The 26391-nt window shown below is 37.0% G+C and overlaps 1 protein-coding gene across 2 annotated transcripts in view; it reads right to left on the reverse strand.

The window, feature by feature from the left end:
* The window catches only part of Polr3B (RNA polymerase III subunit RpIII128), a 527342-nt gene that overhangs the window by 199809 nt on the left and 301142 nt on the right, over window positions 1-26391 (reverse strand). For both annotated transcript variants that reach the window (XM_090375599.1, XM_090375592.1), the window contains one exon: window positions 20640-20767. In XM_090375599.1, coding sequence (XP_090231725.1) covers window positions 20640-20767 — 128 coding nt within the window. The remainder of the gene's footprint in view (window positions 1-20639; window positions 20768-26391) is intronic.

A 26391-nucleotide genomic window follows, 5' to 3' on the forward strand; every position in this document is an offset into this window, starting at 1 on the left:
AAGACTTCCCCTTAACAAACCCATGTTGTGTCTGAACTATAACTGCAGTCTTGTCTAGATGATCCTGCAGTGCTTCTTTTATCAATGACTCCATTATTTTCCCTGGAACAGAAGTTAAACTAACAGGTCTGTAATTACTCGTGTCACCCTTTGTTCCTCCTTTCTGTGAATTGGAGATACATTTGCACATCATGGGGACTTCCCTTGATGTCCAAGAAAGCTTTCATATGGCTAAGGGTTTGCTTACTTCTTTTGCTGCTGCCTTTAATATAACTGGATAGATCCCATCCACCTCAGGGGTCTTTTCTTATGTTCAACAAATCTATGCAAAGTATAATGCTTAAGTGAAAGTTTTACTTGAGAGGTGAGATAAGTTTCCTGCAGACAGATCCCTCACTGGGTTATATGTGGCCATAAGATCTTTAATGTCTTTGAGATTACCGCAAAGGGTTCTATATTCCATTGTAACATAGTTGGCATTATTTAGTTTTATTTGTTTCTGCGGCTAAGGTAAAGAAAGCCAACACGAGAACGACGAGAAACATCAGATAACTTACACGGAAAATTAGTTTCCTAGCATCGGACTCTAGTGCTGCTTGCTCGGCAAACAGACAGTAGGTATTACTGGTCTGGAACCGAAATCGAGAAAGATATATTGATTGACAGGTAGGCGTGGAAAACGATGAAATGATTGGTGGTGGGCGCGACAGACGACAAGCTACTGTGTAGTCATTGGTTGGCATTATGTGTATTTATGACTAAAGAACGGTGCATAGTAGTTTTGTGATGAACGGTAATCGTAGCGATGAAACTTTTAAAGATGGAAGAAATTTGAAAGGAAAATAAAATGTTGGTTGATGGAAACTAAATTAATAAAAGTTTCGTTCCGTTCACTTTTATGTTCTTCATTATGTTTTTTTTTCTCATTATTAAAAGCAGATTTTTGGAGTTCATGAGTGTTTTTACTATATTGTTGATTTAGGTTTGGTTACGAAAAAAGGAAAAGGTTTATTTTTCGTAACCCGACCTTAAAGTAGAAAATATCGCTGACATTTGTGGGACATTGTAAAATTTAAAACAGTAAAAAGATAAGCAATCAATAACAAAGAACACAGCACACACAAATTGCAAGTAACATGATATGCGCAAGTGAGAACGGAGTAACGAGTTACAAAGCTTTAAAAATAGGAATGAAGAGAAGATTCTGAAAATTAATTTTTTTATATGATTGAAGATTTCATGGAAGTGTAAACACATTTCACCATAATAACCCACAGAATTCCAGCTGTCGGTATTATCGCAAATTCAGTAAGATCAAGTTTACTGTCCATTTATGATAGATTTCACTAACAGAAAAGCCCAATAAACAGGTGACTGCTAATTGTTTTTATTGTTTTATGGTTGTGACCTCCAGAATTTTGACCAAACTATGTGGTACCGTCGGATAATCTCCAGTGCTGCGGTCTCCTGCCCCGATTAAACGGCATGTGGTCCCAATTAAGCGAATGGCTATTTTCTCGATTGGTTTGTTTTTTAAGATTTGCCCCAAATAAACTGCTGTCCCGATTAACCGGTGGCCCAAATAACCGGAATCCACTGTGTGTACACACACACACACACACACACACACACACACACACACACACACACACATATATATATACACACACTGACCGGGCTAGCCGGGTGGGTAAAGTGCCTGCCTGGCAACCTAAAGGTCGCGGGTTCAAATCCCGTCTCGGGCTTGGATCAAAGTACTGCAAAAACCTTGGGAGGTACATTATGGCCACAGAAATTTATCCGCCAACAACTACCAAAAAAAAAAAAAAAAAACCATATACACACATACATATACAGGGTGATTCACTACCAGTGCAACAAACTTGCAGGAGGTGTAGGGGGGCACAAAGACAAATCGGAATCACATAGCATTGCAGGGTCCGAAATGCCTTTGTCATGCAGTAGAGGACATTGAACGGGAGGTCGAGTGAACAGCGATCCCACTGGAAGTCAGCATTTGCGAACCGGTTCCCGAGTATTCAAACGTTGAACTGGCCGACATGCACCTCGCATATGGAGCTGCGGACTGTAACGGGCACACCGCTCTGTGCTTGTACCAGGAACGTTTCCCACATAGGCGTGCTCCTCATCATACGATTTTCGCACGTGTGCACAGAAGGTTACGTGAGACTGGTTGTTTCACGAGAGGTGCCATGAATCGAGAGCGAACGACGAGGATGCCAGACAATGAGGAGAATGTCCTACATCTTGCAGAAGGCAATCTGAGTACGAGTACTCGAGCGATAGGCCAACGATTGGGTATTTCCCAATCCACTGTATGGAGGATACTGTCAACAAACCAAATGAGTTCATACCATCTGCAACGCGTCCAATCATCGGAGCCTGCGGATTATCCACTCCGGAGGACTTTTGCTACTTGGTTTCTTCAACAGAAACGGTTCGCAAATGCTGACTTCCAGCGGGATTGCTGTTCACGCGACCTCCCGTTCAACGTCCTCTGCTGCATGACGAAGGCATTTCAGACCCTGCAATGCTATGTGTTTCCGATTCGTCTTTGTGCTGCTTCCTACACCTCCTGCAAGTTTGTCGCACTGGTAGTGAATCACCCTGTAAATAAAGAATCTTTCTTTATATATACAGGCTGGTCTCTATTAACGCAATTAATTCGTCCCACAAGTGCATCGTGCAAAATGGAAACATGTCAATCGAATATAATAATCAATAGGAATAATTATATTTGGTCCTTGACCTTCTGGAATGTCCATAAAGAATTTTAAAAATACCTTTTAAATAACTTTTTAACTGTATACAATGTAAAAGATAATGAAAATAATCATGGAATTAAATGTTTATTGCATAAAACAGTGGTTCCCAAACTGTGCGCCGTGGAATATTTTAAATTTTCGAGGGAAACAGCGATACTCGACATCTGTCAGACACTGCGTGAACTATTAGCTCGAGGTAGTTCAGTTTCAAAATTTCTTATTAAGTTGTTTGGACCTAACTGCTTAATAAACAGAACTGTTAGGTATTTCTTTTGGTCTATCTGCGCCGTGAAAAAAAAATTACTGAGACACTAAGGGTGCCATGAACCGAGAAAGTTTGAGAACCTCTGACATAAAATACACAACGAAGAAATGACTGTTGCGGAAATATTTGAACAGTGTTACTTTCTCTTTTCATCATTCAATTTCCGATAGCTGACAACAATCATCTCTGGGCCCTGTTGAAATAAATATCACAGAGAACCTCAAACCTTTTGTTTGAGGTTCTCTGCGATACGAAATATTTCATCAAGTTCTTTTACCGTTATCTCCTTCGCGGTAACATTTTCATCTGGCTCATTTAAAAATTTGAATTTTTAAATGCAAGTCTGCATTGACTTTATTAGTGGGAGACAAACAAGTAACACATCTTCTTCCGATGGTTGTTGGAACACACTGAGCCGGGCAGCAGGCAAACGTTTGTTCATTGCCCGCCCAATGCGCGGTAAGCTTAACACACAATTCAAATTTTTTTCAATTATTGCATAAAAAAAAAGGTCGCGTTAACTGGAAATTTGCATCGTGTAAAGTGAAAAGTGGTATAATTTTTTCAAATAGCGGTAACTGAAAAACACATTAATCGAACTCGCGTTATGTGAGGCCTGGCTATAGTGAATAGCTGTTGAGGTGTTGATTGATGTTATGATGCGTGTGTATCTGCATGAGTGTCTTAAAAAATAAAAGTACAGTAATAAAAAATTAATATTGTGTTAATAAACAATTTATGCACTAGTCCACCCATGATTCTAAAGAAAAAAGATAGGTTACCCCCTCAATTTCAGGAGGGGTTCAAGCTCCCATGGGATTCGAGTGGATGTAACCTGACCCTTTTTTCACCATTATGGAAAGCATCGATTAGGGCAAGTTACCATTAGTGCTTCTGAGTTACAGGATACTAAACCGATGATATGTGTGTTGTGTTTGTGCACCAATCAGCACAACGTCTGCCATGCCTACCTGTCAATCAATATATCATTCTCAACTTTGCTCCAGATCGACAACACCTACCATCTGTTTACTGAGCAAGCAGCGCTATAGTACCGTATCAGGAAACTAATTTTCGGCATAAGTTATGCAACGTTTCTCGTGTTGGCTTTCTTTACCTTCACCGTTTATGCTTGTTTCTACAGGTTTTTTTCTGCTTATACCTGTTGATTTTGACTTTTTACTTTTTTGGGAAATATTAATCAGCCAGTTTCCATATCATCACTTGCAAGCAATTCAAGAATTCGTTCTTCTGTGTAGGTACATCCTTCCATGCATTCATTGCTGCATGGGTTCTTAGTTTCTGTTTTGGAGGCCATAGCTGCAGTTTCTGTGTGAATATCTAAGCTTGATGGGATAGATATTGGTGTATTGTTTGCTTAGTTTGTCTGCTGTTCTTTGTGCTGCTGCTGCTTTGGTTATGAGAAATCTGGCTCAATCTGCCAAGGAGATGTTGGTGGGATTGAGATTTCCATTGAGACACTAGTGATGATGCATTAGCATCTGATTTCTGAACCATAGCTGCATAGAAACACAAGCTCTGTAGAACAAGAGTGTGTTTGTGGCTTCTTCATAGGTGACGTTGTGCTTGACCTTATATTTCTGGACCTGCTTCTCCCTTTTTCATATTTCAGTCTTTGGAGAAGGTTGAGTGGATCTGCCTGCAGGCTGGACATTGTAAGGGATTGTTGAATGCAGTCACTGTGGAAATGCTCCTTTGACCCATAAGATGCACATTCCGCTACCCCTGCATACTGTTTGTGAATGACCGAACTTCTGGCACTTGTAATACTGAATTGGGTTTGGAATATGCCAAGCCAAATAAATAATCTATTTTCAGTGTGCTTGGGAGGGTTGGGGAACTGAATATAAGGATTATGTTTCTAGTTGGAACAAAAAAATCAACGCTTTATCGTTAATTACATCCTAATATTTTAATTGTTGCACTAATCCTTTTTTTCTGCTGTCTATTAAGTCTCATTCCATTATTACTGTTTTCGAATAATTCAATTTTTTTTTTTTTTTTTTTTTTTTACAAAAGTTGTAAAACACAATTTGAAAACATTTTAAATTTTTATTTTTTTTTATTAAAACTTAAAAAAGTATATTCAAAAAATAGCACAATCCATTAAAAACCAGAATTCAAACCATAATTCAAAAAAATCCAAACCATTTTCCAGAAATGAAAGTAAAAAGAAAGTTGAGCATCTGTCAGGTGAACTGCCACTGTTTTTGGTACACTTTTGGGTTGTTGTTGTTGGTGGTATGATGGGTGTTTAATGGCACAAGGGCTGCTCTGGCCAAGATATCCCTATCCAGAGATTGCCTGTGAGGCAAGCCAGTTCTTGAAGAAAGTCATAATGCATCAGAATTTATGATATAATTGGATCTGTTTTAAATAACTGAAATTGTCAGTGAGATTTTCTTCTTTCCTATTAAATGTTTTAATGTTGACAGCTTCTGTAAGTTCATTAGAGATTGCAGTTGTGCTCTTTGCCAATTGTATGGTAACTGCAATCAACAAGGATGGGTTCAAATGTAAGATGCATACTGAAATGCATAAACTAATGGGTGAGAACCCATTAGTAGATATAGGTGAGTGAGATATGTATGCCCAATATTTGCCCCTGAAAAAAAATTACTTCTTCCTGCCAATTTAGTCTTTAACAAGACTGCTATTGCTGTATTTGCTGTTTGATCTGATAAACTTCATTATTTCTTGTGCCTGCCTGATTTAGCATTAGTAGAAGCATATGATGCAAGAAAGCAAGCTTATACAGCATCAGCCAAGATAAAAAAAAAAAAAAAAAATCACTTCCCATTCACCTCTCCAAAAGTTTGTCTAGTTCTTCCCTGAATTTATTTAAGCTATCAACTTCCACGACAGATGGAAGTTTGTTCCAGCAATCAACCACCTGCTGACTACAGGCAAATTTTCCACACATCTATTCTGCAACTCTCCTTCCTCAATTTGAATTTATACCCCATCAAGTCAATAATCAGAGCAAGAAGAAGAATTCCATCAGCACTGCTTGCTAAAACCATTTAAAGCCTTTAAACACCTCAAACAGACCACCTTGCAAGCCTAGTCTCCAGTCACTGCAATTTGCACAACATAAGCCTTTCTTGGTAAGAGCGCCCCTTTGTTCTCCTCACCAATCTCAGTGCCCTACTCTGCACTCAATCCAGCGGCTCTACATCCTTCCTAAAATGAGGCCTCCAAACCTGTATGCAGTACTCATGGTGTGGCCTCACCATTGCCTTTTACAAAGGTATAATCACCTCATCCCCGATAGCAAAATTTTACGATTTGAAGCCATTTATCTTTACAGGTTCTCTGTATTAGCAATACTAATGGCTATGGCTTATGTTGCAACAGCAAAAAAAAATAATAATAAATAATAATACTAATAATAATAATAAAAAATAATTAAAAAAATAAATAAATAACAAAAAATAAGTAAAATAAAATGATAAGAATAAAATAATTATAAGAAGAAAATTAAAAAAATAATAATAATTAATAAATAAGAGAAAAGGAAATGGACAACCTAAGCGTTTCCCCTCCTCCCTTAGGTAATTATTCAGCTGACCTTGAATTTCCCCAAACTGTTAGCCTCTACCACCCATGTAGGCAACTTATTCTAGTAATATATAACTGACTGGCTAAAATAAAACTTTCTTCAATCCAGTCTAAACATCTCCCCCATAACTTGAAATTATGGCCCCTAGTTCTAGAATCATTTATAACCGTGAAAAATTCTCCTCCTTCATTTTGCTTATGCCTCTCAGTGCCTTAAACACCTGAATCAATCTTCTCTAAGGTGCCTAGTTTCCAAGCTCTGCAACCCACATATTCAACATCTTTCCTCATATGGACGCTCTTTTGCCGATCTCACCAGGCGAGTTGCCCGTCTCTGGACCCTTTCAAGAAGCACAATGTCTTTCTTTAGGTGCAGTCTCCATACCTGAACACAGTATTCCAAGTGTGGTCTTACAATGGCCTTATACAATGGGATTATAACATCCTCATCTCTACTAGCAATTGCTCGATACATCATCGATAGGACACCACGGGACCTCCTTGCAACCTGTCTGCAATGCTCAGAGAATTTAAAGTCTGACCGTATAGTAACAACCAAGTCCCTTTCCTCCACTACCGGCTTTAGTTCAAGTTATTTTGTTGGTTACTGTTATTTTGCTTAAGTTGCTTAAATAATTTTGAGGTTACTGTTCCCCAGGTGCAATACCTTACAATTTGCTGGATTAAAGCTGCCATTTTTCTGACCATCCGTGAAGTCTATCTAGGTCATTCTGAAGAAGCTCTGCTTGGCAGCGATCATTAACAACTCTCCCAATCTTTACATCATCTGCAAATTTAGACAGCCCTCTATGCCTTCATTTATGAAGGTCAAAAGCGACAGTGGTCCTAATACTGATCCTTGGGGAACCCCACTTCTTACATCAACCCAATCTGAGGAAAAATCATTTATCATTAAGGTACAAGGGGTTCAACTGTGTCTGATGCAGCTGGATCTTTGGCAGCTTTGTCTGCTGGCTCACTCCCCGGCAAACCAGACTGTCCTGAAATGCAGCATAAAGTCTGATTTTTTCTAAAAATCCATAAGTGAGATCAAATTTGTTGAGTTAGAGGATGTGTAAAAGAAGAGCTGTTTTTTAAGGTTGATACCACACTCAGAGAGTTGACATATACTAAGACCTGGAATGTGGCTAAGATATTTTTACGGTCTAAAGCTAGTTTAATGGAACATAGTTCTGCAGTATATACAGGGTTATTAAAATTAAAGTATTCCTATGTAGAGGGCTCTGGAGCAAGTTCTAAGGCTCGTAACAGAAGAGAAATTTGGACAACAGTTACAATAAAGAATGCGCTTGCCAATCATTGGAAAATAAAGGTTAGTTACAAAATTTGTCACTCTATGGCGCTGTGGCAATACAAATCACTTGTTTATACAAAGCACTCAACTGTTCAATGTGTCCTCCATTTTGGTCAACAACAGTTTCCAATCGAAGAACAGCATTTTCTACAGTAGAACATAACATGTCAACTGGAATAGTCAGCACATGATGTCTAATGCTGTCCTTCAGATCTGCCAGAATTTGACACCCTTCCCGATACACCTGGTTCTTCAAAAATTCCCACAACCAGAAGTTGTATGGGGTGAGGTCCGGTGATCGGGGTGGTTAAATTGTCTGGAAACAACAGCTGATGATCCGTTCGTCTGTAAAGTGTTGCCTTAGCATTCTTTAGACACAATGGTGGCGCACCATCTTGCATGAATATGGTATCTTGAAGGTATCCACGTTGTTGTAGCTCTGGTATTGCGAAATTTTCCAATGTTTCATAATATCGCTGTCCGGTGACGGAACAGGTGCGGGGTCCAGTCGGTGTTACCTATTCAAAAAAATGTGGCCATAAATCCATACCACACTGTCGCTTTTGGAGAATGCAATGGTATCTCTTGGATAATTCGAGGGTTTTATGTTGCCCAAATGCGACAGTTGTGCATATTCACTTGTCCATTTAAGAAGAAGTGGGCTTCATCACTCCAAAGGATGTTCCATGGCCAAGTGATATCCACTGTCATTTGCACCAGAAACTAAAGTGCGTATGTGAAACGAATATCTGCATCACCATGCTTTAGATGCTGTAGCATGTGCATCTTGTAAAGATAGTACTGTAAGACCTGACGCATTACTAGCCTTACAGTGGAATATGGCATGCCCACTTCACGAGAAACAGCTGGCACGCTTGCGCTACCACATGGAGATTGACTTGATAAATCCATGACAGCCATAGCCACATCTGCAACATGAGAGGAGTCCACTCGTTTTCGACCTCTACCTGGGTGAACACCACAATGCCCTTTCGCTTCAAATTTCGTAATCATTTTGCAGACAGCACAAACAGTCACAGGTCCACACCTTGGGCACTTCTGACGACGGAATTCTCTGATAGCCGCAGCAGCAGCATTATTGCTGTTCTGATAGTACAGCTTCACTAACAGTACCTTTTTCTGCAGCGTTGTTGGCATTGCTGCTGTAGTGCAGGCAAACATCTACTGTATGATTTTAAAGAGACTGCTTTGCTTTTATACAGTACAGTAGAGCTGAGTAGTGACACTGGCAATAACTTAAGATTATGCAGCTAATGTAAGTTATTTGCATAATCATAACTAAGATAGTTATGCACCATACAGTGACAAATTTTGTAACTAATTTTTTTTTTCCAATAAATGCTGAGCACATTCTTTACTGTACCTGTTATCCAAATTTCTCTTCAGTATGAGCCTTACAACTCGCTCCAGAGCCCTGTACATAGGAATATTTTAATTTTGACAACCCTGTATACTACATTCTATTAGCAGGGATACAGTGCTGTATAATATATTAGATACTGCTGCAGCACCACAGCATTATCAGTTTTCACACCATCACTGTAAATTTGAAAACACTGTGAATAATCACTGAACACGCTGCATGTAATTGCTGGATGTGACAGGTGGATAATGGATTTTCCCCCCACTGTTCAAAGTAGTCATTGCAGAAAGCTATTTCTATGGACCAGAGTGGATCTGGTTTTTCTACTTCTTGGTGAATGTCACTGAGTTGAATGTTCTAAGTGTTCATCAGATCTTGTAATATTATTCAAGCAGGTTTGTTTTCATTTGGTCTATTTTCATAAAACTGTAACAATGGTGGATCAAAAAGCTATTTATGGGCAGAATGTAATGGTAAACTCTGAATTTTAGCTACACATCTGAGCAGTAGTGTCTTCCTCCTAAGATATAGTGGGAGTTTTGTGTGTTCTATACAAAGACGTTGTGCTGGAGATTAGCATTATTAGAGGCATACGATGCAAGAAAGTAAGCTTATGCAGCACCAGCCAAAAAAAAACCGCTCCTATTTCACCCCTCCATTCGTTCCAAATGCCTGTCCAGCTCAACCTTAAATTTATTTAGGCTATCAACTTCCACAACAAAAGATGGAAGTCTGTTCCACCAATCAACTACCCACTGGCTAAAGACAAATTTCTGCACATCTATTTTACATCTGTCTTTCCTCAATTTGAAACTGTGCCCACTCAGTTTCTTAATCTGAGCAAGAGGAAGAATCCCATCATCATTCAGCTTGCTCAACCCATTCAAGGCCTTATACACCTCAATCAGATCACTTCGCAGGTGCCTACTCTCCAGGTGCAATTTGTAGAACTTAAGCCTTTCTTGGTAAGAGCACCCCTTTGTTCCCCTCACCAATCTTGTTGCCCTTCTTTGTACTCGTTCTAGCAACTCTACATCATTCTTAAAATGAGGCCTCCAGACACAGTACTCTAGGTGTGGCCTGACCATGGTCTTGTATAACGGGATAATCACCTCCCTGTCCCTGCTAGCAAAATTCCTATATATTATTGACAAGACTCCATGACCTTGCCCTGGCAGACAGTCTGCACTGCTCAGCGAACTCCATATTTGACTGCACAATTACCCCCAGGTCTTTTTCACTTTCCACTTCCCTGAGTATAGTACCAGGGATTTGGTACATTTCTCTTCAGTTATCGCTACCCATATGCAGTACTCTGCATTTGTCAAGGTTAAACTTCAGTTGCCACTTCTCAGCCCATTTTCCCAACTTATCTAGATCCAGTTGGAGTAGCATACTGTCTTTACTGTCGTTAACAACCCTGCCAACCTTTGTATCATCTGCAAACTTGAACATTAAACCTGATATACCTTCATCAATATCACTGATAAATATACAAAACATGATGTTTCAAACAAGATGTTTGAAAAGCTCCCAAAGCAATACTAAGAGCACTGTGTTGAATGGTGTTTATAAGAATGCTCATTCTAGCAGATTCACAGGCAGGGGCTCCTTAATCTAAATGGGACCTGATTAGTGTCCAATATAGATGTTATTGTTATTTGGTTTTTAGGAGCATTAGCAACTAGGGCCATATTGCTCCGGGATATGCGGTGGTCATTCCCTGACCTTTCCGCATCCTCTGTATTTGGTTGTGACGGGCTTGAACCCCGGTCTAATCAAGAAGCTTGTGTTACGCAATGCTGCTCCTTCCCACCTGGCTACGGAGGCGCCCCAATATAGATGTAAGGGTGTAACAGTCAGCACCCCATGTTGTTCCAGAAAAACTTTTAAGAATGTTTAATATTTTTTTTAAACACAAGGTATGTAAATGGGTGATGTGTTCTGCAAATGTGAATCTCCTATCTAATAAAAGAGTTGGTTATTAGGATTACTTGAGTTTTTAACTTTAATTCTGGTTTAAAACGCATGCAGAGATTCTTACAGAAATGTGTAAATGTATGGCCATCACATGCCATCAATATGTAACTTTGTTTACTGAAGTCTTCAGTTGTCTTTCTATGGTATGCATACTCTAAGAATGACTTGAGAATATGAGATCGTCTGCATACAAATAAGCTTCAAGAGTATTTGGAATATCTTGAAGTATCTTATTTATTCGCAATAGAAAACAGAGTAGTACTAATAACTGATCCTTGTGTATGCCTTCTCCTCGAATGTGTTTTTACAAGTACATTTTGTTTCATACTTGGAAGGTTCGGAGAATCGAAAAGCTTTGTATGAGGAGAGGTATTTGCCCTTTAGCCCAAAAAGATTGAAGATCTTGCAGGATGCTGAATCTCCATGTACTGAAAGCTTTTTCAATGTAAAGATTCACAATAACTAAATGTTCCTTTTTTGATAAATGCTTTTATCATCTTCTGCATGGAGATCAAGTACTGTTTCATCTTGGTCAATTGTGTCTCTACTGTTCTGATTTGCTTGTATTGACTGAACAGCAACTAGCCTTTGTGGTTTCTTTGTATTAGATCACATAAAATGATTTTTGGTGGGCTTTGACTGGGGTGTTACTTTTTTGATCTGTTACATGTGGTCCATTGCAATAGATCCGGCCATTCTGAGAAATGATTTATGAGGTGAAACAGATATCTCTTTGTGTTGTTACGGTCTGGTAATTCCATGTGGTGAATGCATATGTATGCCCTGGCATTGTTAATTTTGCTTTTTTCTTGATTCCTGATATGTTCATTTATTCTCAATCTTATATATATATATTTTTTTTTAACTAGTTTCCAAAGATCACATACTTTTGAGAATGCAGGATGCTCATCCTTGCAATTACGACATTGTGGAGATGTGGCAGCATATTCAGTTTGTGTATGATTTTTAGATATGCAATTTGCACAAGTAGTATCACCCCAACAAACTGAATGGGAGTGTTCAAACTTCTGACATTTGTAACATCATAAAGGGTTAGGGATCAGACAAGGAAATTTAAGTATCTTACTTTAACTGAGGTCAACAAATTCAGTGAATTAAAAGTCAAAATAATGTTGTGTGTTGGAATTAGGTTACTGTCTTTACAGATCATTATCCATTTTGTTGGTGTCACATTCTGATCTTGTGACCCTTGGATTATTTCTTCTTTTGAATAGTTTATTAGGTCCCATTCACTTATAGCTCCCTTGGAGAATTTTAGTCTAGCATGAGGAGAAATCTGAATTGGGATTCACTTAATGATGCAAGCTTTAGTAAGTATTCTGTACGTTGGGGTAGAGTCATCTATCAGTACATCACCAGCCTAGAGCCTTTTGGCCATTTTTGGTGATCCAGCTGCACATTCTCTAGATATCTCTGTATGACGAAAGGGGAACATTTCCCCACTGGCTGATCTGACAAAGAGTGCATTATCAGGAATGCTTGTGACTGCTGCTTGTTTAGTCGGTTTTAAGACTCTTTGCGAAAGAGAAGTCATGGTCAGTTTCATAGCTGTATCTAAACTGGGAGCTCTTTGGCTGTAGTAGTGAATATTCACTTGTATACATTTTTGCTCCTTTAGCCCAGGGGGTTGGCTTTACTGCCAGGTACCTACTCTACTCTTCAAATTCTCATAAACACCCATCAGAATTTTACCTAATTTCTTCGCATTCTCTCTGCACCGAACACACACAGAGACATCCCCCTTGGCTGTATCATGTCCTGTTCCAGAACAAAGAGATCAGCAAATGCTGCACAAATTGCACATTTTGTTAGTCTGTGATTTGTAGGAGAATTGTCCCTTTCAGTTTTCCTCTGAGCCACAGCATTCCCACTACTTTGTGCCAGTTGCTTTGCTGTTCTAGTCTTGTGCGTGATTTCTGTTTAAATACAATTCAACTGATTAACAATGAAAATTAATAAATCTAAACAATTAATTGACCAATACTACACTAAGCTAACAGATTCCTAAATGCAGTTATACATATTACGCTATGTTCAAGATAAACATTATCTATACCATTACGATCAAAATTTTAAATTAGCTTAATCCTTATTAAAAAGTAATATTTCTTAGCTAGAAATATATGCCTAACAAGTGATTAGAGCCTCTGTGCTACTTATTTATCACAATTAGACACTACTATTCCACTTAACTACTAGTTAAGTGTTATGATATTGAAATGTGTTTCAATGCTTTTGCTATGGCAATGACAATATACTATAGGCATAGCGACAGTATATATATATATATATATATAATAATGGCATGGCCATGGCTATTTCAGCCAGCATACTAAGCAAAAACTGTTGAAATGCATAATACAGAAACTGTATTTGCCACAGTTGGCTTCTGATCTATTTTAAAATGTGTTTTTTTTTTTTTTTTTTAGTAGTTGTTGGCGCATAGGCTTCTGTGGCCATAATGCACCTCAAAGTTTTTGCGGTACTTTGATCCAAGTCCGAGGCGGGAATCGAACCCGCGACCTTAGGGTTGCCAGGCAGACACTTTACCCACCCGGCTAGGCCGTTCGGCTTTAAAATGTGTGTACACTTAAATATTTATATTAGCAGTTATCATAACAATTTGCGGGTGGAAACAACAATTAGCAACGATATAGTGAATTCATCATCACTTTGCAGCTTGTTTCATTAGTTACTCCAGACCTGTGAGGAATCAGAAAGAGATCCATATATCACTGGAATCAGTATCACATATACTTTCTGTATGCCAATTTTCAGATTTTTATATTGTATATTTAGAGTTATGAATGAACATATCATATCATGTGATCACCTATACGTTTGTATAGGATTTGCATGCAGGCACATTATCTTCTGAAATACTATTTTCTGAACAAACCTGAGTGCATTGTCTTACAGGGAGAAGAGGATTGCCCCTACACCACATTTGGCATACTTACACCATTTAATTACTTAGTTAATTACTAAGTTTCTTAAAATCATAATAATTACATTTAGCTTTAAAAATAGTTTATGCAGAGGTAAACCTGAAGGTGCCAGAGAATAAAGTGTTTTGGATGTTGCAGAGTTGTATTCTTCAACATTGCAACTATCTGGTATAATCTGGCATGATGAATAAACTCTCAGTTCTCCTGGAATCTTAATTTCGGATAAAATTTTTTATTCAGCAAACAGTACTATTTCCTGTGGCTAAATTGAAACTTTTCTTCCAAAGGAGTTTCGATACTTCCAAAAACATAATGTATTAAATTTCATAAACTGTGAATATTTTCAGGAATCTCTATTTGATCATTTTTGTCTTTTACCAATATCATTTTTTACAATTTTTTTCTTTTTTTTATCAACGATTGAAGTTTCAGTAGAGCTAACAACTCGTGATTCTTTTTTTTTTTTTTTTTTTTTTTTTTTTGCTCTTTTCGTATCTTTCCTTTCTTAATTGTGAAGCCTTCGCTTTGTTTTCTTTGATATCAGGATTTTTAAGTGCTGCTTCATACTCTTCAATATTTTTTTCTTTTCTTCTCAGCCTTTTTGATGCAATCTTTCTTCTCTTTTCTATTACTGCTATTATTAATAACATTGTTAATATCTGAAGAAATTTTTGAAAAAATTGAATGGTTGCAGTGTGAGACATGTAGAATTCTAAAATGAAACCCCACAATTAACAATGGCCGAACTTTCAACATTGTGTGATGTCATAACATTACTAAATGCTATCAGGTAATGAGTAATTGCTGAAGTACATGCAGCTTTATAAATTTAAGAGTTACATGCCTAGGCGTGCTCTTTGAGACAGACTTGTCGATAACTTTGTTCTAGTATGACGCAATAGCAGTTAGCCCTGGCTTGCAGAAAGCAAAAAGTGAAAAAGCACTATTTCCCAAAATATTCTTTTATATATAGATATTGATAAAGGCATACCAGACCTTTGAAGCAGATGATTCAAAGGTTGGCAGGTTGGTGAAAGATCTAGAAAAATTACGCAGTTGGGATGAGAAATGACAATTGAGGTTTAACATTGACACGTGCAAATTACAGCATATAGGTAGCAGTAATCCCAGATTAACATACCAACTGTATGGTACTACACTCAGAGTAAGCAGAAAATGAAAAGGACCTGCGAGTAATTGTGCAATCAGATATGAAGTACTCTGAACAGTGTAGACAGGCAGCCAGGACAACACAGGGAGTTTTTTCTATGATATATAGGCCTTTTGCTAGCAGGGATCAGGCCACATCTTGAGTATGGCATACAGGTCTGGAAGTCTCATTTTAGAAAGAATGTAGATCTGCTGGAACAGGTGAAGAGATGAACAGTGAGATTGCTGAATGGAACGAAAGGATGGTCTTACCTAGAAAAGTTCTTCAAAAAGTAGTGTTTTAAGACTAGGCACCTGCAAGATGATCTCATTGATGTTTTTATGGCTTTGAATGGATTGAGTAAACTGAATGCTGATGCATTCTTCCTCTTGTTCAGACTACACACAAGGATGCAAAAATTGAAATTGAAGGATGGCTTTTTTTTTTTTTTAAACTGACGCTTTATAAGCTTGCTTTCATGCATCATGTGCCACTAATACTACTATCAGTCTTAAAATTTATTCCTGCTAGAGCTAAAAATATAAGAAGTAGGACATCACAGATAAATATAATGAATGGAGGGCTCATAGTCTAGAACAGGGGTTCTCAACCTTTTGCTTTAAGCGAGCAAGATTTTGCAGCTTACAATACGTGCAAGCACCATATATTAAAATATAAATTTTCTTACTTAAAGATTAAAAATATATTTTTAATTAGTTTTTTTAGCCATATTACACATACAGGAATTATATTTCTCAATTAAAATTTTTGGGAGCTAATATTTATTACCTTATCAGCGTGAACCTTGAATTTGAAGCGAATAATTTCAAATTTTCTTCCAAATGTGATGTCAACAGTCTTGTCCTTTTTCGTTTTTGATATTGTTCATTAATGAAAATGCACTTCCACACGTGTACATTCATCCAAACATAGAAAGTACTTTGAACGCTTCTCTTTGTAATAAAGGAAATGTTGCTGATTTCACCTGTAGTGGGTCAGTCTGACTACATCATTAAAGACAGTAAAGAGTTTGTGGGATTTGTGAAGGATATGATCATAGATGAAAATGAGACTATGATTTCTTTTGACGTGTCATTATTTACATGCATTCCTATCAAGCATGGAGTTTATTGTGTGAGAATGCCATTGAGTGACGATGTCTCTTTGGTTAACAGATCGCCCTTAAGTATAGAGGACATTTGTTCAGATGTAGAACTGTGTCTGGCTAGCACCACTATGGTGTTTAAAGGAGTCATGTACAAACAGGTTCACGGTACAGCCATGGGTTCTCCCATTAGTGCCATCGTGACCAATCTGGCCATGGAAGAGTTAGAAAGTAGAGTTTTTGATGAGTTCCAGTTTCCCATGAAGAAATGGAAGAGGTACGTTGACGATACTTTCACCGTGGTCCAAAAGGGGAGAGAGGAGGATGCACTTCATTGGCTTAATAGCTTCTCCCAATTTATACAGTCTACCTCAGAGGTGGAGACAGGTCGCACCCCTTGCATTTTTGGATGTATTGATCTCTAGGACAGGCCATAGGCTAAAAACTTCGGTTTTTAAAAAACCTATGTGTAGAGGTCAATACACCCACTACAGTTCAGCACAAGCTGGACAACGTAAGAATAGTGTGGTAAAAGCTCTAGTAGATAGAGCAACATCACACTGTACTACTTCTGATGATAAAGAATGTGAAATCAAATGGGTCACAGCAGACCTTAGAAAATGCAGATACCCCAGAGGATCGTGGCCAGATACAGCAAAGGAATAGTGTTCAACTGTAGGGAACCGTTTGTTCCTGTGGCTACCGCATATGTTCCTTACTATCCGGGCCTTACTGAGCGGTTAACCAGAATTTTACGGTGTTTAAAAACACGCTGCGTGTAGCTTCCCGGGCGGAGGTTGCACACAGTTGTGTCCCAGGTAAAAGATTCAATCGCAAAGGACCTTAGTAGTGGAGTTGTTTATAGGATAAAATGCCCAGATTGTGGGGAATGTTATGTGGGCGAAACAAAATGGCGGTTAAAAGATCGTGTGGGGGGGCATTTAAATGCTATAAAAACCGTTGATTATAACAAGTCTGCTGTGGCTGAGCATTATTGGGTGAGGCAGCATCAAATCTCTCCAGCGGATGCAGTTATTGTGGATCGAGCGCGTGGATTCTGGGAGCGTAAATGGCTCGAGAGCCTGTGAATCTGTTCATCCGACAACAATACCATGAATAGGGACAGGGGTATGCGTTTGCACCCCCTATTTGAAACTATTGTTCTAAGTACGGATGAACAGTTTTGCTTTGCACACTCCCGAGCTATTTCCGCTTCCAGTTCTGACCATGCGCCGATGGAACCATGTGGTGAAATACCGTGAGCCTGTTATATATAAGAAAGTGCTGCCAGAAGACTTATTACTGTTGAGGAAGGAAGCTGATGCTTCCAAAACTACAGATTTTATCGCTTTTAATCCAGTTTATTTTAGGTAATTTTATCACAATGATTTTATTACAGTTTTAATCTTGTACAGTGTATCATAGTAGTTTTGTTATACATTAAATTTTATTGTAAATATGTTATTTTAATTTGTAAATTCTAGTCACAGTAAAGAGCTATTTCAATTAATGGTTGGTGTATGAGCTTATTTATCGTCAAGACATGAATTTACCCAACCTCAGAGGCCTTTTTCAGGGTCTTTGATTACATTCATTACAAACAATGAGCACTTCCCAGCAGTTTCCTCCAGACATTTTTAAGAGTAGGAAAATTAGGCAAATTTCCTTTTAAAACTTGATTCTGAAACATGAATTTTTTTCTCAAATGCAATAATCTCTCCTCGTATAAAACTACTACAAATTTATATTTTCTCTGAAGCATCATTTAAATTTCAATTGTCTTGAAATCTTTATTAAAAATTTCACTAAAAAGGTTTCCTTTATTGCTTTCTATTAGAAAAGCTTTTACTTCTTCAAACAACCTCCCAAATTCTGGAGAGTGCCTTTCCATGTTTGAGCCAACGAACCTTCTGTATGGATAATAAGATCAAAATGTGGTGGTGAAGATCTTCCAAAAATGTTTTTAGAAGTCGCTTATTTAGGGATTTAGCAATAAAATGGTTAATGACTTCAAGACATCCTATCATTTCTTTCTGATCTTTCATTCGTGAACACAAGGCCTCAATATGACTCAAACAGTGATAATGCACAAAAGGATTAGGTATCCTTTAATTTCTATTAAAATAAGCAATAAGGCCTTTGTTTTTATCTATCATGGAAGGCACACCATTGGTAACAATTGATACAAGTTTACTCAGATCAATTTTGTGCACTGTGAAGAATTTCATAAGTGCATCATATATACCTTTCCAGTTGTATGATGAGTAAGTGGCAAAATAGCCAAAAAATCTTATTCACTGTTGCCATCATGTTGAATCAAACGAAAAAACACACAAGTTGTGATATGCCCAAAACATTCAATTCTACCTAATAATTCATTGAATATTACATCTGCCATTTTATGAACTCGATTTTAACTGTATCATTACTCAAAGGAATTTTTTTTGGCGGAGCTAATCAAGGTAGCTTTGTTTTTCTGGTAAGATGCTAGTAAGTACTTCTAATGATGACACTACACAATTTTTTATTATTTCACCACTAGTGTAAGGCAATGAATCCTTTGCCATTATATTTGATAAAACAAATGAAACTTCATTTGCTAGCACTTTAAATTTAGCTTGGGCTAAATTTAAAATATTTTTCTGTCTTTCAAGTTTCTTTTTTTCTTCTTCAAGTTTAGCTTTTCTAATATCACTAACTTTGGGAAAAGCGTCATGAAAATTCCTATGGCATGTTTGGTAATCTCTTTCACAATTTGACTTCCAATAGCCAATCAAACATGCCTGACATAATAAGCAAATTACACCAGCTCCACTACTATTACCAAATAATCATATTCAGAAAACTGAAATGCAATACTTTTTAATTTTTTGTTTCTTTGCATTAGAAATATGTAGGTCTAAATCAGACAACTGCAAAGTTAATGCATCATTTTTTTCTTCATCGTGTTCATTTTGGTTTATTTTTTGGTTCAGTAACTTTAGTTAAATCCGTTAAAAGAAAATACATTTACGCATTTGCACATAAAATCAAAAGATTTCTTACTATAACACTTTCATCACCTTTAAAGTCAGCTTTATACATATACGGTACCTATTGCAGCAGCACAACTGAGAGAAACCCAGCAGAAACCTGTTCAAACCTGTTAAAACCATTAAACCAGAAACCGAGAATTGCATGAGGCAGTACCCTTGGTCTGTAGGAACACTATGGCAACAATGATTATACTCTCCAAAAAGTATTTTGTAAAATTTTTCTTACTAAATTGAATATTTCCAAGAGAAACATCGATATGAGTACATTTTAACTATCAAGTTTGCATCATATGTCATGAATGCAGTGGAGGCAAAACAACTTATAAAGCCATTTTTGCTTTTCTTTTCAAGAAGGTTGGAGAGTATCTCTTACAGAAAATTACATTTTTTATTATTATGTAGGCTTGATAAATAATTGCATTTACAGAGGTTCTTCATAGGATGAAGGTAAATCTATGTGGTAGTTGCTTGCATGTTTTCTGTTGTTCAAGTTCTGTGTGCACTGTAGACTACTGAATTCTACAACATTATTATATGATCCTATGTTATTTCATAGAATTTGAGGCATCAGGTGAAAAAAAGGATTTTCTAATGAAGATTAGCAACGATTTTTGTAGAATATCCAGAAAGTTGAGAAATAGAAAGCACCTTTTTTAAATACAAAGGTTTATATATAAATTTTTTTAGCTTAAATGAAGGTACTCGCAAGCACCCATTTTAGGATCGGTCTGAGCAAAATTTATTTTTTAAAGAGCACAATGGTGCTCGCGAGCACCAGGTTAAGAATTCCTTGTCTAGAAGAACCAATTTTAATGTCAAAATGACAAGTGTAGGACTTAACAGATATAACAGATTTCAACAATGATGAAAATTTTCAATGTAAAGTACTAACAAATTATATTTTCTAAATTTTACTGTAATGAATACTACATTAATATTAGTATCATTTTAGTGAAAATCAGAGAGTATACTGATTCCTGATACTGATGTCAGAATTATTAAACTCTGATGAAATGCTGAATTGAAGTAATAAAAGTTGCCTATCTATGTAACTTTTGATCTACTCACCCATTGCTTGCTTTCCCATAGCACACTGATAAGTATTTCTTGGTGACTGATTATGATGAGGATATGGAATAAGACCAGCACACACTCCCAGCAGAGTAAAAGGCTCAATTTCTAGATGGGTAGTATCACTATAAATTTTAAGAATACTCAATTAATTTAAGAAAAATGAAACTTTGAGGTTCTGAATATAGTGTTAAAAATAGAAAACCTCATATCCAGTGAAAAAACTTTTCATTCTAAATGGTCAAGATTATCAGGAAAATTTTAAGAAAGTAATCTAAAAGAGAATTTTAGATTACTGACAAAGCACTGTTATTATTAATAATGCGGTCTGCCAGTAACTTATCAGCAGAGTGTTGCGATTCAAAAATTTGAACATTAATATGTTTGCTGAAAAATTCTAGTTTTGCAACCAGCAATCTCAACAAAAGTGGTTCCTTGTGGTTTTTAATTCAAATGGATGAAAATCCCTTTGATGTGTGTGTGTGTGTGTGTGTGTGTGTGTCAAGCAGAAATGAACAAATATGGTAGTAAACTCCAGTTTTACACTTTATAAAAACACTTAAGAATTTCTTTTTCTGCTCAAAATATATGCTAGAGTCAGTAACAGGCATGATTATATATATACATACATATTGGGCTTAAATGAATTGCAATATGTATATATATTATAAAAAATCCACTTCATTTGTTGTCCATGTTTCCGTGTGTGCACATGGGTGTGATATGCCAGAAGGATGATAAAATAAAATACAGAAATCAAGACAGGTATAGTAAGGTTTGTCATGTACTCAATTAATTAAATAAACTGAAAAGACATTTATCAACTAACAATAGTTTTGTTACTGACATTTGGGCGGGAACTTCATAACTTTCATTGGGTAGTTTAAGTTTAATTTCACTAGCGGTTAAAAGTTTTGCCAAAGTATTACAGAAATTATAAAAGTTTTTTTATAGCTTCTGTAATACTCCATTAATTTAAATTCATAGTATATTGTAAGTTTAAATTTGTAAAGTATTTGGAAAGCTATAGCTTAATATTCAGATAGAATTTGTTATTGATACTTTGGCAGAAATTTCATAACTTTCACATTGGTTAGCATTTAACTTCTTTAGTGATTTAAGTTTTCTCAAAAGTTTAATTTCTTTAATATAATATTTTGTTAACATAAATTCTGTAATATATTTTATATTTAAATTTTTGTAATCTTTCTAAAGTCCAAATTTTACTTATATTATGATTGCTACAAGATCCACTTACAATACAAAGTCCAGGGACATTGGCACTCAAACAGAAATGCCAACTAGCATTTCTGGTGCAAGTTGTGACCTCGTCATTTGCATAGTCTGTGACATGTATTCTGAGGTTGGTCTAATAGACAGACCTAGCTCATCTGGCAATTCTTTTCTTTGCAACCTATTTCAAATTACAGTTAGTGCTTACGAGAAGAATATGAGTCACTGAAAAAACAAGTGCTTGTCCTAGAAACAAATTTAACTGGAAGCTCGTCAGGATCTCAAGTATCTCTTGACCTGCCACATGAAGTACCCCTAATCCACATGAAGTACCCCTAATCCAGGGCACAGAAAATTATAGTCAAGTATAGACTGCTCTAGTCGAAGGTGATGTAGTTTTATTGGGAGACTACGGGTAACATTTTTTGTAAAAAGATAGGTGGTCCAGAACCACAGTGCATTTGCCAGGAGCTTGTTTGTTTGTTGTTTGGTTTTTAAGAGCATTAGCAACTATGGCCATATTGCTCCGGGATATGCGGCGGTCATTCCCTGACCTTTCCGCCTCCTCCATATTTGGTGGTGACGGGCTCGAACCCTGGTCTAATCAAGAAGCGTGTGCTATGCACTGCTGCTCCTTTCCACCTGGCTATGGAGGTGCCTTTGCCAGGAGCAAGAATTGATGATGTTACCAACAGATTGTCAGATTTTAAGGGACGTAAAGAGAGAATTATTATTCATGTGGGGGACTAATGATATTAAACATACACGACTTGACTATCTGTTGGATAAATATAGGAGTATATTGAAAACATGCCACAAGTTAGGTCAGAATGTGTATGTGTCTCTGCAATTCTTCCAAGACACAATACGAGGAATTATATACTGAAAGCCTTATAGATTAACTAAAGACTTGAGGAAATCTGCAAGGCTCTAGAGGGAAATTTTTTATCAGTGTGTCCCACATTTGTAGTTAGAAGAAATCTATTTTGTAGAGTGGTATTCATTTGAAAAAAGATGGTGCAAGGATTTTTACCAATATCATTGAGGATATCCTAAGTGTTCAGAGAAACTGCTAGTCGAGGTGGGGGGGGTTAATTTAGATCTACATTTATCTGATGATATGGGTCAAAGAAATGCTTGCACTCACCTTATGAATTCTTGTTTGTTGCAACAACAGCCAATGCTAATATGATGTTCTGAGAGTAGCAGTGTTTCAAATTAGGGGTTAGATGAAAAAACCTAAATAAATTAAGGGGTGCATCAGGATAGTAAACTATAGAAGATTACTTAGTCTCAACTGTGTCTATAGTAATGTCAGGAGTGTTGTCAATAACATGGCTGAAATTAAACTCCTGGTTAGGACAAATAATGATGTAATAACAGAAACGTGGTAATGCCTGGAAATTGGTAATGGCGAGTTCCACTACAGTAGGCACCTCCGTAGCCAGGTGGGCAGGAGCGGCAGTGCGTAGCACACGCTTCTTGATTAGGCCAGGGTTCGAGCCCGTGACCACCAAATATGGAGGATGCGGAAAGGTCAGGGAATGACCACCGCATATCCCCGAAGCAATATGGCCTTAGTTGCTAATGCTCCTAAAAACCAAAATAATAACAACAGTCATAACTACAGTATGTATAATATATTTAGGAAAGATAGAAAGGTTCGCAGGTGGATCATGCTTCTTATCAAAAGGAGCCTGAACACGAAAAGAGTAGTTGCTGAGTCTGAAGTTACGTCTGTCAGCATAGAATCTGTATGGTGTGAGTTAGTCAGAAGCAAAGGAACAATGAGAGTGGGAGTAATCCCAATCTCATTGTTCAGAAGATTTTGAAGGATAGGATGAGAGTCATTACATGCAGATGGAATGAGCAAGCAAGCATGAATGTCCTATTATGGATGACCTTAATTGGCCTCAGTTTGATTGGAATAAGCGGGAGGGACACTCACCATAAGGAAAATCTTTTTTAAATAAGCTAGATGATTATTATTTGTACCAGCGTGTTAAAGAAAAAAAGTACTAGGGGTGAGAATATTCTTGACCTCATCATTACAGGAGAATCAGATGACATCACAGGTCTTCAAGTACAAGAACAATTTTCAGAAAGTGAGCATGCAATCGTCAGTTGCAAGATGAAGAAAAAAGGTAAATGCAAGGGTTTTAACTTCAGAAGAGGGGGCTTATGGCATCAGTGAATTGGGTGGATTGCCGAGGGATGGCAAATACATTTGAATTATGGAATACTTTTAAAGTAGAAAGCACAGAAGCCACGAATGCATACATATCTTTAAGAAAATATTGCAGCAGGAGGAGGAGGAGAATGCCGAAATGGATGACTGCAGAGCTGGCCAGTCAAGTAGAGCAGAAAAAGATAGCATGGGGTAGTTACAAAGCAATGAAAAGTACTGAAACCCATAACAGGTACAAGTTGATCTGTAATAGTACCACAAATAAGATTGGGGAGGCCAAGGCTACATATGAGAAAGCATTGGTTAAGAGAGCAAAGAATGAGGACAAGGAATTTTTCATGTATGTGAATACAGGCAACCCCTGTATAACACGGTACTTCTACAACATGGTTTCGCTCTAACATGATTGACAAATTGCAGCAATCCTCACACAACAAGGTACTTATATGACATGGTTTGAGAATTCCAGGAAATCTCGCATAACACAGTATTTTTGAGCTTTTGTATTGGAAAAACCCTGCTATTACGTTAGATGTAATTTTCAATGTTTCCATTCCTTTTTGTGAATCCCCACTGTTGACTTGCTAGTCTTTATCGCCTTCATGATATTTTTCTAAGGCGCATTTCTGGAGATCACTACCATAAAACAATAAAAACAATTTGCAGTTTCGGTTTATTGGTATTTTCTGTTAGTGTAATCAATTATAAACGGGTAGTAAACTGATCTTGCATTTGCTATAGTACCGATAGCTGGAATTCTGTGGGTTTTCATATTATTATGGTGAAATGTGTTTCCCCCTCCATGAAATATTCAATCATATAAAAAATATAAATAAATTTTCAGAAACTCATTACTCCATATCTCACTTGTGCGTATCATATTTGTTGCAACTTGTGTGCCGCGTTCTTTGTTATTAATTGCTTATCATTTTACTATTTTAAATTTTACAACCGAAAAAAAAAAAAAAAAAAAAAAAAAGTCAGTGAACAGAAATATCAATTAGTATGTACATATTAATTAAGCTATGTACGCAAGTGTAAATTTATTTATTTTTATCTGATTTTCACGTATCATTTAAAGCGGGGGATCCACTGTATTTTGTTGGGAGATCCCTGGGTTAGATTCTGTGCTATTGAACTTGTGCTTGTTTGAGACCATAAAAAATTCTGACTTCGAAGAGTGCAGTTTGTGACTTTTAAAGAGAGCAGAAGGTACACGAAATATAGATGCTGCAGAAGAGATTGTGCTTAGCAGTGATGAAGAGGAAGAAATTTAAATGGACATACATTATCTGACATATAAGTATCACAGTTTGTAAGGTAAGACGTTTGATCACTTATTACTATTTAAGTTACTACTATTATAAAAATAAAGTTAAAATATTAAGTTATTACTACTATAAAAATTAAGTTTCCAATAGTTATATATATTATAAAAAAAATGTATTTTTGTTAGCTTCTGAAACCTAATCCCCTTTTTGTACTGGTTCTTAGTCCTGTATAACACGGTTTTGCATTACACAAGATTTTGTAGGAACCAAACAACCGTGTTATACGAGGGTTACCTGTACAATGAAGAAGAAAGCTAATTTGATCAGTCCCTTGTGCACGTGGTGTGGGAAAAATCTCAGATAATCCAGCTGATGCTGTGAATGAATTGAATAAGTATTTTGCACTGGTTTTTACTGACAAAAGACCCTTCGTGTTGAGAGAGAGAGAGAGAGAGGCTGTGCGACTGAGGCTGAGCTATATGAAATTAGTGATGTCATAATTACAGATGATTGTTTATTAGAAAAACCTTTGAACATAAATGTAAGTGAGGCTTCTGGAGTTGATGACATATACCCTGCAATGTTGAGGGAGACCACCCGAGAGTGTTACTGAACCATTGAGGTTAATTATGAGGGCAAACTTTAGACTCAGAAGTGATTCCTATGGACTGGAGAAATGCCAATGTATCACCAATACATAAAAGCAGTTCTAGGAGTTAAGTTGGTAACTACAGACCGGTTAGTCTGACTTCAGTGGTAGAAAAAATCCAGGGATATTTAGATAGATATGGTATTCTGAAGGACACATGACATGGCTTTGTGAAGGGAAAATCATGTTTAACTAACTTAGTAGGCTATTTTCACACAGTTACTTATGGGCTGGATTTAAGGAACAATTTTGACATAGTTTATTTTGATTTTAGCAAAGCATTTGACTTGGTCCCTGGTGGGAGGTGACTATATAAGCTCGAACAGGTTGGGATTACTTGTAAGATTCTAACATGGATTGCTGGTTGACTTCAGGGCAGAAGGCAGAGAGTTGTGATTAATGGATATC

This window comes from Mastigoproctus giganteus, chromosome 1, assembly GCF_048544385.1.
Source record: "Mastigoproctus giganteus isolate SK-2022 chromosome 1, ASM4854438v1, whole genome shotgun sequence".
Classification (NCBI taxonomy): Eukaryota; Metazoa; Arthropoda; class Arachnida; order Uropygi; family Thelyphonidae; genus Mastigoproctus; species Mastigoproctus giganteus.